The 13,667-nt window shown below is 40.3% G+C and overlaps 1 protein-coding gene across 1 annotated transcript in view; it reads left to right on the forward strand.

Moving 5' to 3' along the window:
* prkcaa (protein kinase C, alpha, a) overlaps positions 1-10,724 on the forward strand; it is a 136,651-nt gene extending 125,927 nt beyond the window's left edge. The window contains exon 17 of the mRNA XM_080030056.1: positions 4,849-10,724. Within this exon, the coding sequence (XP_079886182.1) occupies positions 4,849-5,013 (165 nt within the window). The 3' untranslated portion in view covers positions 5,014-10,724. The remainder of the gene's footprint in view (positions 1-4,848) is intronic.
* The last annotated feature ends 2,943 nt before the right edge of the window (positions 10,725-13,667 follow it).

Raw genomic sequence — 13,667 nt, forward strand, 5'->3', positions numbered from 1 at the left:
TCAAGGGCATACTTAAAATGCCAGCTACATCCAGCGAGCAGCATTGGTATGAAACTAATTTCTTGGGGTTACAACACACTTGATGACCACAAGTTTTTCACCCACTTGTGGATGGCCGGCCGTCTGATAAGGGAGCTGGGAGGGAGGGATGGAGGAAGTGGGTCAAATGGGCAGCTGCTGATTGATCACGATGGGAGCAGTGAATGAACGGAGGCAGGCAGTGCAAGACAGAGTAGGAGGACATAGTCACCGCACAGAAGTCTTGGAACAGTGTTAGGGGAAGGGATGTGCAGGCCTTCTGGGATACATAATCACACACACTCACACACAGAAAACGAGGGCAATATGGATGATTTGTGACTCACTGTAGCTGTAAGAAAATGAGGCACAGATTGTTGCCACTTGACTGAGCAGGTCTGCCCTTCCCTTCTCAGCTCTTGGGACAAAATAGGGAGCATTTTCTGTTTGTTTGTTTGTGTATGTATTTATTTTGACACCAAATGTGGGGTCAAAATAATTGGTATTTCCTAAAACTTTTACCATATAATCTCAACAAATGCAGTGTTGAAAACATTCAGTTTCATGAATGACCCTTTATTGAATTACCATTAATCACGTGATGTTATGCACTTCCCTATTTCTTGAATGTGCTATGCAGAGAGAGAGAGAGAGAGCAAGAGAGAGAGAGAGAGAGCGGAAGCGAGAGAGAGAGTGACAACTCTTAATGCGTGCAGGGGCTCATTTACCATACTAAGTAGCTGAATGTTCCTTTAATATGCTTCAGTGCTTAGGCGTGTGCATGTCCAGTAGTTTTTCAGGGAGACAGAGAGAGGTAGGGAGATTAAAGATGAGAGAAAGTGGGTCAAAAAACGATGTATGAGGACACTGTGTCGCTGTGTATGGGAGGACGTATCAACAACATACAAGCTTCGGCCCCGTAAGGGTTGGCTGAATCACACAGTGAGAAACCCTGCACTTTTTCTAAATGGCAAGATTACGTTTCTGGAAATGACACAAAGGCGGCGGTGCACATGTTGATACGGCCGTGGTTCATAACCTAATTTGCTCCTTTTTGTTCTTATATTTTGAGCTGGATTTTTCTTAGAGATAAATCAAGTGTTTGGTGCTATGATCATTTCTCTTCAAGGTCTTGGACTGGGCACTGTCAGATTTCAGATGTCAGATTTCAGACTTTATTGTCATTGTGCAAAACAGTACAACGAAATTAGGGTGGTGCTCACCACCCACAGTGCAAATTAGAGCAGTGCAACATGCAAACACAAACACAGACAACAACAATAGGCAACACTAAGTTAATAACTATGCTAATAAAAATATGAGTCTCTTTAAAAAGAAAAAGAAAAAATACAGTATAGGATTTCTTGTGTCCAGTAGGGGGGGGGGGGGGGTGGGGGGATCAGGCATTTAGTAGCCAAATAGCCCAGGGGTAAAAGGTATTCCTCAGCCTGTTTGTCCGGCTCCCAAGTGACCTTTATCTCCTACCCGAAGGGAGGAGTTGGAAACGGCTGTGGCCGGGGTGGGACGGGTCAGCCATGAGGCTCCTTGCCCTATTTAGTCCACGGGAGGTTACAATGTCCTCCAGGGTCAATTTTTCCTGCTGTCTTGATAACCCCCTGCAGGCTTTTCCTCTCTTTGACTGTGCAATTTGCGTAGCACACTGTAATGCCATACACAAGTACACTTTCAACGACAGAGTGGTAGAAGGTCTGCAGCAGCTTTGTCTCCACCTGGCATTTTCTCAGCAGTCTTAGAAAATAAAGCCTCTGCTGAGCCTTACCAACCACCGCAGCCGTGTTGGTGTGCCAGGTTAGGTCCTTACTGACTTGCACCCCCAGAAACTTAAAGGAGGAGACCCTCTCCACGCCGACCCCGTCTATCTGCAGTGGGGCGAGGTCACCTCTCGTCCTGCTCCAGTCGAACAACATCCTCTTGGTTTTGCTGGTGTTCAGCAAGAGCTTATTAGCTGAACACCAGGCTGTGAGCCTCTGGACTTCCTCCCTGTACGCTGACTCGTCACCGTTGGAGATCATCCGCAAATTTGACTATGACATTTGAGTGATGGGCCGGGATGCAGTCATGTGTGTAGAGAGAATACAGGAAGGGGCTCAGCACACAGCCCTGAGGGGAGCCCGTGCTGAGTGTCAGGGTGGAAGATGTTTGTGTTCCCATCCTCACTGTCTGTGGACGGTCCGTCAGGAAGCTGTAAATCCAGTCACAGGTGGGGGCAGGGAAATCCAGGTCAGTCAGCTTCCTGATGAGAATGTTCGGCAAGATCGTATTAAACGCCAAACTAAAGTCCACAAAAAGCATCCTGACATAATTCCCCTGTTTCTCCAGGTGACTCGCTGCAGTGTGGTGGACAGTGGCGATTGCATCAGCTGTCGACCTGTTTGCTTTATAAGCAAACTGAAGCTGGTCAAAGTTTTTAGGGATGCAGGACTGAAGGTGGTGGAGGACGAGCTTCTCGAAAGCACTTCATGACAACAGATGTTAGTGCCACTGGTCTGTAGTCGTTTAGGCGGCCTATGGTGGATTTTTTTGGAACAGGAACAATGGTGGCTGCTTTGAGGCATGGTGGGACCGTAGTCTGTTCCAGGGAGGTGTTGAAAAAAAAGTTTGGCAGCTGCAGCTTGCTCCCACATATGCTTTGTGTACAAACTGGTAGAAATATCACTCAACAGCAAAGACCTGCAGTGTCACAAGGAGTGAGTGTCTTGAGATCCAGAGACATTGTGGTGCTGGCAATGTGGTTGGAGGTCAACATGAAAAAAATGCTTTGCTTAGCTTGAGCAACTGATGAAAAGTGATGGATAGAAGGAGACAAGTGTACAGAAAACACAGCAATTGAAGGTTGCTGGCGATTACCCGTTAGGTAACATTCACACACACACACACACACACACACACACACACACACACACACACACACACACACACACACAAACACACACACACACACACTAGAGCCACATTTCCTCCCTATCTTGAGTTTTGTGTCCTGCCTTTTGTCCCCTATGACAGGAGGGTAGTTGCTTGACGTGACTTTTCTTTTGACTAGACATCTTAAAAGGAACTTCACAAAAATACCCCCTTCTAATGTCTGCGTCTCAAGGTCTATTAATGTTCAACTGTGTTCACTCCCATTCAATCACCATTGTTGTTTGTCTTTTTACTGTTTTTGTATTGTATTATGGACCGTTTTTCTCTGTGTCTGGAATAAAATTAAATCAATCACCAGACACATGTAGTTTGGCCTTCCTTATTAATAACAAATTACAAGAAAATAAGAATAGAAATGGCTGTATCTTTATACAAAAACAGACATTCATTCAACATAAAAAGACAAGCAGTAGCTGGTACACACATAGAAGCTTACAAAAAACACAAATACAAACACATATATATGATGTCTAGTCTGAGAATGTAGGGCAACAGTGGATGAGACCAGTTGGTCAGAGGTCAGTCAGGGGCTTCACAGCCAGGCCACAGTTTGGGTTTTTTGAGTCAAATATGAATAATTCATTTAGTAAGGGATTGGAAAATAAAGCAATGGTGCATTTATAAAAATGTCTTCCTTTTCACACTTTGTTCCAAAACAAATCATAGATACCAAGAGGGCTTTGCTTATAGCAGTGCTTCCTCTACAAATATGTAAAATAACTATGAGCTTAGCTCTAACTTATTTTGGCGAGATTGTTTTTTTTAAATTACTGTCTGAATCCGAATGCTCAAAGCCTGCCATTCTCGTTTAAGTTTCTTGAGTAAGCAACAATTATAACACAGAAAGGGAAAATTAATTAGTTACGTTGTAATTACCTGTGGAAAATATTATTTTTCAATATCTTATATCTGCAATGCTTAATACAGTTTGTGGGTGGCACCTGAATCTATGATGTGATGTTTGGTTTCCTTTGCAGTCGCTACAGCCTTTTGAGTTTAATGCAACTAGGTTTTTTTCATTAAACATGAGAACACTTTTTGATGTCCTCTATTAAACACTGTCAGCTTACCTCCTTCTTATGAACACACTAATTAACCATTTTGTGACCGTGTTGCACATTGATGCTGTTGCTATTTTCGCACAAGGAATCATTTTATTCTTCTGTAAGATATTTAACATTGACAGCCAAGGGTCGTAGGCACAAAAGTACATGCATACCGTGTCTGAGCCAAGATAACGGAGCCGCATCACAGCGAGTTATGAGTTCAAAGCCAACACAGTGTGCCTTGTCACATATTTAATAGGTCCTAACACCATTTTCTCTGAAATAATCAATCCTGGGCCTTGTTTACCAAAAAAATGATTTGCTGTTCCACAGCTGTGGCAATGTTGCTTTGGTATTCAGCAGGGTGCATTGTGATTGGAGTGAATGAGATGTAGAGCATGTAATCTGATGTTGTTAACTTCCTACTGCGTATAGCAGCGTGAAAAGTGAGGGTTCAGGTGTGGGAAATGTTCTCTTTTTATTTAGGCCAGTGGGCAGGATGAAGATGCACAATGCACAAATGTTGCTTGTTGGAAGTGTCCATGCACATTGTCTAATTGCCCAGCCCAATGGGATTTTATTTTGTAATTTGAAGAACTACAGTGATTGGTGATAATGTGTGTGCTCTGCTTTTGGCTAATTCGTGAAAAAAGCTACAGGTAGTTGGAAACAAATTCTGCTGAATGTCACATGACTTGATTTGCCATGCCTTCACACTTCAGCCAGTGTTCCAGATGTTCTAATGTCGGTTCTGTTTTGTCAGTCTGCTTGTAAGCCCTCATATTATTTGACATTACATTGCGTCTAAAGATTATCCTTCTTCTGTCTGTGTTTTCTACAGGGCGGCAAGGCAGCAGAGAACTTTGACAAGTTCTTCACGCGCACCCAGCCCCAGCTCACACCACCAGATGAGCTGGTCATCGCCAACATCGACCAGGCCGAGTTTGCAGGGTTCTCTTTCATCAACCCACAGTTTGTAAACCCGGTGCTCACAATCAGCCTATGAGAAGGATGGGGAAGCCTCGCTGAAGAACCTCCCCACTCACTCTACCCTCTTAAACCATCCGCCAAACCCAACACCTGACCACTTGATTAAGGCCCGCTGTAAAACCTTTATGTATTTCTCTCTTCGCCGCTTTCCTGATTTTTAAAATGAAAAGATGAAATTGGTTCTTGGCCATCACAAGAAATAATTTCATTTAGTTTAATGATGAGCATGTACCCCAGACAAGGAGGCCTCTTTTGTATTGAAAGTTTAACCCTAACTAGAGGCAATGAGACAGAAGAGTGTCAGGCTTCATGTATCTATACAGTATATGATGAAATTGAGAGAATAAATCATGATATACCTGTATATCGATAAGCAAGGTAATATTAATGGGCCATTTAAGGCATGAAATAAGTAATTCTGGAAAAAATGGCTGTGCAACTGTTCATGCTTATAAATCTAAAAAGATAAACATGTTGGTCTTCAAATCTAGTAAATGGATTACGTTTTGGTTATATATGGATAGTAATCTCAACATAAATATGATGTGATGGCCTAACAAACACATATAAGGCAGTGTAGATACTACAGCCAAATATGACAGGTGGTGCAGGCGTTGAAACAACGCGTTGTGATTCAATGTTTCCTGTCTCATGTTTACAGTTTTCCTCACCCTTTGATTTTATGGCGATGGTTTAAAATTCTATTTTAGTACAATGTGATTCTAGCCAGTCTAAACTTCCAGTCTGTGTAGCATATCAACTAAAGAATGAACAGTTATGTGATTCAATAATATGCAGCCTGTAAAAACGCATGCATGTGAGACACATAGGCATGAAAGTGTGTCACGGTTGGTTCAAATTTGTCAAAAGTTAACTTAGCTGAACTGTTAGCGTCCTATTTTACCTGCTTTTAGAAATAATAATTCACACACCCTATTTTTTTCTAGCACTTACCTGAGCTGCAGATTGTGTACCTCCCTTGTTAGTAGTTTTGTGGACACACAGTAATCGGTTTAGTTTGTGGGCTGTGGCAGAGCATTCTTATTCAGACCTTGCAAAAGAAAAAATCAAACCTTAAACATCTACTCTTTGTCATGTTGCAACACAAGTCAGTGTTTACCACCATCTATGTCCCATGCTATGCCCGTAACAGCAAAGCTTCCCATTGGTTATTAATGTCTTAACAGAAATGTTAAAGACATGGATAAACTGTTTGTTTGTTTTAGGAATATAACATTATGTCATTGTGTAATAACCATGCAATGTTATATTGTATTAAGTATCATGACCTCAAGCGCAGCAAAAATACATTAGTTTAATTAATTCTAGCACAAAAACAGTTGCAAATCAAAAGGAGCATTTCTTCTGACAATGCTTTGATGTCCTGAGAAAAAACTGACCTTTCATCAGGAGCATGACAACACATTCATTACTGGTTAAATCGCTTTTATGCATCCCTTTATATATTTTCAATGTCTTTAAGAATAGATTCTTTTGTGATTTCATACATATTTTTTCATTGGATCAACACTTTAATGTATCTAATAGCAGTGCACAACTCCTTTGTAAATAATCATGAGTTATTTAAAGAGAGTATATCAAGTTTTATACCAACACCTGAATGTGCTTTTATTACATTAATTATATAAACCAATATTTGTATGTGTAAAAAACTAAAGCACTAAGAAAGTACCCAGTACAGATCAACTTTGTAACGGCTGGATGTATTTAACGAGTCCAGATTAAGCAAGTTGTGATATATATCTGTTTTACTTGTTTTGGCATATTTATCACATCCTTAATTTTTTTTTATTCCTATTCAGTGATTTTAAATACAAATAGTTTTTTAATAGGATGTGTTTCTGACTGTCCTTTTGTATCTGCATGCTGTTGGTAGGCATCAACCATGCACGCAATCTGCTAAACGCTGCATCCTACAAACTATTGAACCCCTAAGAGTTTCCACCTCAAAGTGACGCTCAACCCAATATCTTACTTTAAAGGTAAGAGTGACCCCTTTTTGACATGAATGTTTAAACCAGTTTCATCCTTCATGACAAAAATTGGCCAGCAAAGCTCCTTTGAAGGCTCTGTTGGTGGCACAAAACAACATCGAGTAACAGTAAGCATAGGTATAAATGGGTCAATGTGTCCATTACACACCACATCCCTTTAACTTATGAGTGCTGATCTTAGACCAGCTACACTCTTTAAGAGGTAAATGCAACATTTTGTAACTTTACTGCTCACAAATCACAGTCAAGTTACAGATATAAAGTAATGAAACAACAAGGTCCTAATGCTCTGCCAGATTTGTAAACTACGTGTGAAAGCAAGCATGAGGAACAACTGTGGTCTTGCCAAAAGAATGCAGAAAGAACATAGCATAGACATGCATTACCTATGACCCCTAGTTCTAGAACAGTGCTCTTTTCTGTACAAGCTTGATATATAGTATATACTATACATTATGTTCCCTGGATCTTTTGCCTCCATCTACTTAGGGCGATGTGGAACACATCCAGATCTGTAGTGAGTTGTGGCTCAGAAGCTCTACTCTTTGCTAGAATCGTGGGACCACTTGCTCTCTGGTGTCTCATGAATGAGGTTTATGTTATTATCTTAATGTTGTGTTGTTGTCACATTTGTGTTTTTAATTGTATTTTTGTTGTCAGTTGCTGTCAGTATTGTCTGTTTTATTTCTGTAACTTCCGCTTAAGAAATTCAGGATTGTTTCAAAGAATATATCACATAAAAAACTCATATCTGACTGATATAGGTAGGAACTATTACAATTATTTGTAATATTTTCTATTTTTTTTGTGCTCTCCAACGTGTTGTCCTATAGTATAACCTTTTGCTTGTGCCAAACCTGGAAAACACCAGAACCCAAGACAATAGCAGCGTTGCACTAGCTGTAGTCACATGGATATGACTCTCTCGCTCAGCTTCCACCTGTGTAGGCTCAGACTAACCCTCAGACCTGCCCAAAGCCACACCTGCTGTGCACTCTTTTGGCCACATAACACATACAGTAGCATGCTATGCCAGGGGTATACCAGTGCACATTGTGTTAGTGCAGTTTACAATGCCACTGCAATCCTAGATTTTATTGCCTGTCTTCTAGCCTTGGGCTTGTCTCTGAAAAACATTTCAACTTGTGGATCATTTGATTATACATCCACTGTGTTTCACAGAAGTGAGACAAAATATCTCTTGTACATACTTAGAGTTTACTCAGCAACCGTTGTTCCCTTGTCTGAGCCTAACTTGCACCTCAGTATGGGGTGACTAAGTTGTTCCGATCCATCATATTGAGATTACATTGGGCTCAGGGCTTTATCCTTGAGCAGCTCTGCATGGGATACCTACGCGTCAAACTCTTGATTTTTCTCAATCTTACACCACATTGAGTCAGAGATTTTCTATCTAGCTTGATTTTGGCCTCGTATAGCTTTTTCATTCCACTCTCGTCAATCCCTGTGAAGCCAAAGAGCTTGCTAGTGCTGATGATATCAATCACCTCATCAGGTGTCATTCAGTTCATGTGCTTTTCCAAGGTAAACCAATTGGAAGCCAGTTTACGATCCTTATCATCTGCTCTAATGCACTTGGTCCAGAACTCATCATTTTCCCACGATTCCTCTTGAAAAAAGAAGTGGCTGGTTTGCGGGATGTAATGATATACAAACCGTCCTTGACCTAAGGTGTGAGAATCTCTTCCCGAGCAGTGAACACTCCCATCGGTCAGTTGGCATATGGTCAGGATTCATATTTATATTTGAAGCTTATTGTGAAGCAGCAGGAAGGTGGCCCATGGAGTAAGGTATGTTACTCCCTTTTGTTAACAGCATGGATTATGGTTTCAGAATAACCTGTAAGTATTCAACGGTTAAACTTTTCCTGAAGCAACTTTGGGAGGTGATTTTGCATGTAGGAGTAGGCAGAAGGTGTGGTGAATGTGTAGACTCTTCTGAATGTCATCTAGAAGGAGGAAGTGATTGAGTACTCGAGCTTCAAAGCAATGCTTCTGGGGATAAGAGAGGCAATGTAGATCAGGACACTGGAATATTGTCTTTTGAATTCTACATGTCATAATGGTTTGACATCTTCCTAAAGCACATTCAGGTTTGAAGGGATCTGTTTGATCCTTAAACCCGGACACATTCCCAAGCTCATTAACTCCTGTGATGGGTAGGATAACATCATTGAGATGGTGTCATGGGAAGTCCTCGAACCCTGCAATGGCCCTGATTATGGTTCCTTTGTCCGTAAGCATCTTGAGCTCTGTTTTTTTGCCGGCAAGCCAGGCCATGTACTGCACGACATTTGAAGTTCTATGGGTACCCTGTGCCCTAGTTCAATCAGAGCTTCTCACGCAACATTCACGATGGTGCAACTGAGGCGTTCATTAGTTATGTCACCACTGCTGCATGGTGAGAATAATCTTTCAACAAGTAGGTCCATTACTTTTTTTTTGTGTCTGGTGGTCCCTGCCTTGAATTAATTTTACAGTATAGCCTAGTTAAGTTACTCTACTCTTTAATTAGTTTTACGCCATGTAAGTGTTTTAGAAACATCTCGCAAAGCAATGTGAAGAAAAGGAAAAGCAAAACTCAGCACTCTTTGTTCACCTGAAAGATCCATCACCCGGTCTTTTTTTGTTGACTGACGCCACTAACATTTACAGTCATGAAACTTAAGACTTGACTCATCCTCCTGTGTCTGCCTGCTTTACCTTAACCTCCCTGTGCCTATTAATGACTGAATGATTAAGTGAGCTCATTGATATACAGTATGTATCGACAATAGGAAAGGATGATGTTGAGGGAGAGAAATGAACACAAACAAATGAAAGGTTAGAAGATAAAGGCTTACTTGAAGGACAACCCTGTGCCTGGTCATATTGAACCATCCCACCCTTGTGGACTCTTGTACACCTCCTTCCCTCTACCAGTCCCTCCTTCCTCAGTGCCTGGGCCAAGTTAATCCATCATCTTATTGACAGTGTCCTCCTCCTGTCACCCTTTAATTTCCATCAGGTCAGGAAAGCAGTAGATTTTTCTTGTGCAATTCACTCAACACAGTTGGCATCAATTTTAACCTGTCCTCCTCTCTACTGGGGCTCCCTAATGCACCATGGGAAAGGGGACAAATTGAACCTTGTCTTTAGTGTTTTTGCTTTGTTTACATTCTATCTAATGTCCTCACCTTTTTGTGTTAAGTTAAATGCTTATGATGGCAAGAAAAAGGATGATGTAACTTTCTGGCATAAAGAATTTATCTTTTTTTTCAATTGACATTTCTTACAATAGTCCTATTAGGTAGCTGTTCGCTTTATGGGAATCTTTTTGTGTGTCTTCATTCTTTGTAGTTAGCCCTTTGTCTCCTGTTGCCTGTGAAATGAGAGAGTTCAAGTGATCTGCCATCTTTTTGGCGGTACACAGCACAGGATCAACGATTTCTTAACTCATACAGTAACATTGTCTCTGAATCTCCTCTCTTTGTTCAGTTATAATCTCAACAGCCCTGTAACATCCCTGTCCTTGTACATAAATTACTTACAGCAGATATCGACATAGACTGTAAACGAAAGAATATATTGTATTTTGCAATGGTGTATGTTTGTTTTTTTCCCTTGTCAGCCTGAAACCTTTACAATGAGTATGAGCTACTTACCTTGTAATTGATTGTCTCATTTGTACCTAATGTATGATAATGCAAATAAAAAATAAGGAAAAACATGTATATGAGTGATTTATTTAAAAAAAAATGTTTTGCCACAAAATTAGCCAACACATTGTATCATGTTAAAAAGAAATTACATTGTGGCATCCCTGTGCAAAGGTTTGGTGCATATTTTTGTTTTTCCAAAATGGGTAGTGTGCCTGGTAATCTAGTTTGAGAGATGGCTTAGTGGCACCTGGTGTTACAGTGACACAGTTCTTTCAGGGTTTCAAGATCACTGAAGAGAGTTTAATAAAACACACTTGAAATGACAATTGGTAAAGACACTGGTAGGAGTTATATTTCATTTTGTATCACATACAGTATATCAACCGCTTCAGCAGAAATATTGATTTGGATGGTTAAGTTATTCACTCTTATGGCAGAGAGCTGAACATAACCTTGCTTCACTCTTCAACACGTTTGTTTAGCCTATTCGTGTGTTTGTGTCTTTTATTGCAACTTACAGTGTCATGGTATGCTTTGCTTCTTGACAAAACATGTGATATGGTCACACTGCAGTATGCTAAGTAGCAGAAATGTTTGACATTTTACTCATCCAGTTCAGTTTTTTATAGGTGTTGGTGTACACATGGCGCAATATACATAGAGTGATATGGGGGCATGTGGAGGTAGTTTTTTTTCTATGGTGTTATGCATATGCAGCATTGTGAATTTGTGTGGGGGACGTCGGTCGATTCACTTTTATATTCCAGCTTTCTTCACCAGCTGCATGACTGCGCTCTAGTCCTGCTGAAGGCATGGAGGTGTTACTGATGGAAGACAATAGTGTAGCACTCAGCTGTCAGAAGTCATCAGGGTATACTCTGGATGAGGAGTGTCACAGCCTGGTAGTCTAAGGCCTTACTGACACAGCAAGATCTCTACTGGAGTTCACCTCAATTAGGCTGTGAGCACAGCTGGGGCCTTTCGACCAAGTGTGAATAGACTTTATGTGGAGCCAATTTGTCCACATGGGAAATGTATTTTAAAGTGCGCGTTTCACCTGCATTTTCTTTCTCTCAAGATACACAAGCTGCAGCCAAAACAGTTGCATTGCACCTATAGCAATAGCTAGATAGCAATAGATTTTATAATGTAATGTTTGTTTTTGTCAATGGAAAAGGTTATTTCCTAAGTGTGGTGTTCACTCAATCCCACAATTGTTTTGAGCACTGAAAGGTTTACCCCTTATTTCTTCCAATCTTGACTTCTCCATTTTGGACACGCCTCTATCTTCTTAGTCACAAAACTTCAGCCACTATACTCATCCCCCATACTCTTCACAATTATCTTAATAGCTTTCATCTATCTTTGTGATGTTTTCTTTAATGAGGGCATATAATTACCATAGCCCGTTGCTGGCAGGCAGCCAATGTCCAAACGATGGCTTAGAGTGATAGAACAATTTTTTGTAGGTTTTTACTACAAACAGTGGTGTATCGGAGCTATTTTACAAAGTTCTCAGTCCAAATACGACATTCAATTATGCATCAGAAGATCATTCCAATTATATTGATTTAACTTAATAGCAATTTGTTCATTCAATTAAAAACTGGATTTTTTTCCCCTTCTCTCCTTGGTTGAAATGTAGACACGTACTGTACAAAAGTATAGAACTAGTGTTCATTTGTGTGAATTAGACATGTGACGAGACAAAGCCCTGCAGTATGTTGACAGAGGATGCAGCTGGCGTGTGAGCATTCTTTAACACCTATATGCGTCAGTCCACTGGTTTATCTCATTCTCCCTCTGTTACACAACAGACAAACACATACACACACATACATATCCACCCATCTTCAGCATCATTTCATCTGTTATGAAACTGCCAGGGTCATATGCAAACATATTGTTTTTCTGTGAGGGATGTTCTGGCCCTATGTTAAACAGATTGTTACAGTCTGCTTCACATTACCATCTTTATGAACAATGACCGAGCCGGGTGCATTACAGAAGCATGACTGAATGATTTATATTTGCACTTGAATGATTTATGTTTGCATTATGTAAAGAGATACAGAAAGAAATGAAGAAATATATATATATTTATTGTTTTTGCTTCTCAGTGTGCATATAGTCAAAATGATTTCCAAATTGCGTCCACATCCTAGTCAAAATACCCTGATTTACAAAAGGGTTATTACTACTAAAATTTAACTAGAGAATATATTAAAATTCAGTTGACCATGTGCACATAAGTGTTTTACTTTCTTTGAGCTTTCTTTTGAAGTGACTCTTCACTACAATTCAGAAAGTTTAAATGTGCTGTCTGTATTGCTAATGCTGGCTCTGATGTTTGAGAAAAAATAAAAAGATCTAACTTCAACATTATACACTGATGACCAAGTCGAAATCAAGCAGATGACAGCCTCACCACTCACTCCCCTCCCGCCTATGATCAGTCAGGAACAGAATGTGGTTAGTTAGTCATATAGGCTACGCGCATTGGACTCACCAGATGCTCCTAAATGACTGATTGAATGTCCAATTACTTTGAGAATTCAGTCTAACAGTAGCTCAGACTCTCTCTTAATATGTGCCATCCCGAACTTGTGACTTAATCCTGAAACCATGCTTTTTAACCAGGGCCTGACCTAAACTAGTCTCTTTGTCAGAATATACGTTTTTTAAGTTTTTGGGGGCACATCATGCCAAATCTAAACAAAACCAGATAACAGATACACAAGCATTTAGTTTCCATATTTCCTATAACAATTGGTAGATTTAGACATTTTGTGATATAAGAATATAAAATGTGAAATATAGAAAAAATATGTGCAAATATAAAAAATGTGGGCATGAAATCCAGGATTCGTGCAGTCTAGTGCTAAAATGGAATTTTGCACTAACACCTAACAGTTTAAACCTAAACCGTATAGCATTGGCCTACATCATGCGCCTCAGGGCCGTTTGGGCCATGAACCATGAACCATGAATGCA

Source organism: Ammodytes marinus (assembly GCF_949987685.1).
Source record: "Ammodytes marinus genome assembly, chromosome: 6".
NCBI lineage: Eukaryota > Metazoa > Chordata > Actinopteri > Uranoscopiformes > Ammodytidae > Ammodytes > Ammodytes marinus.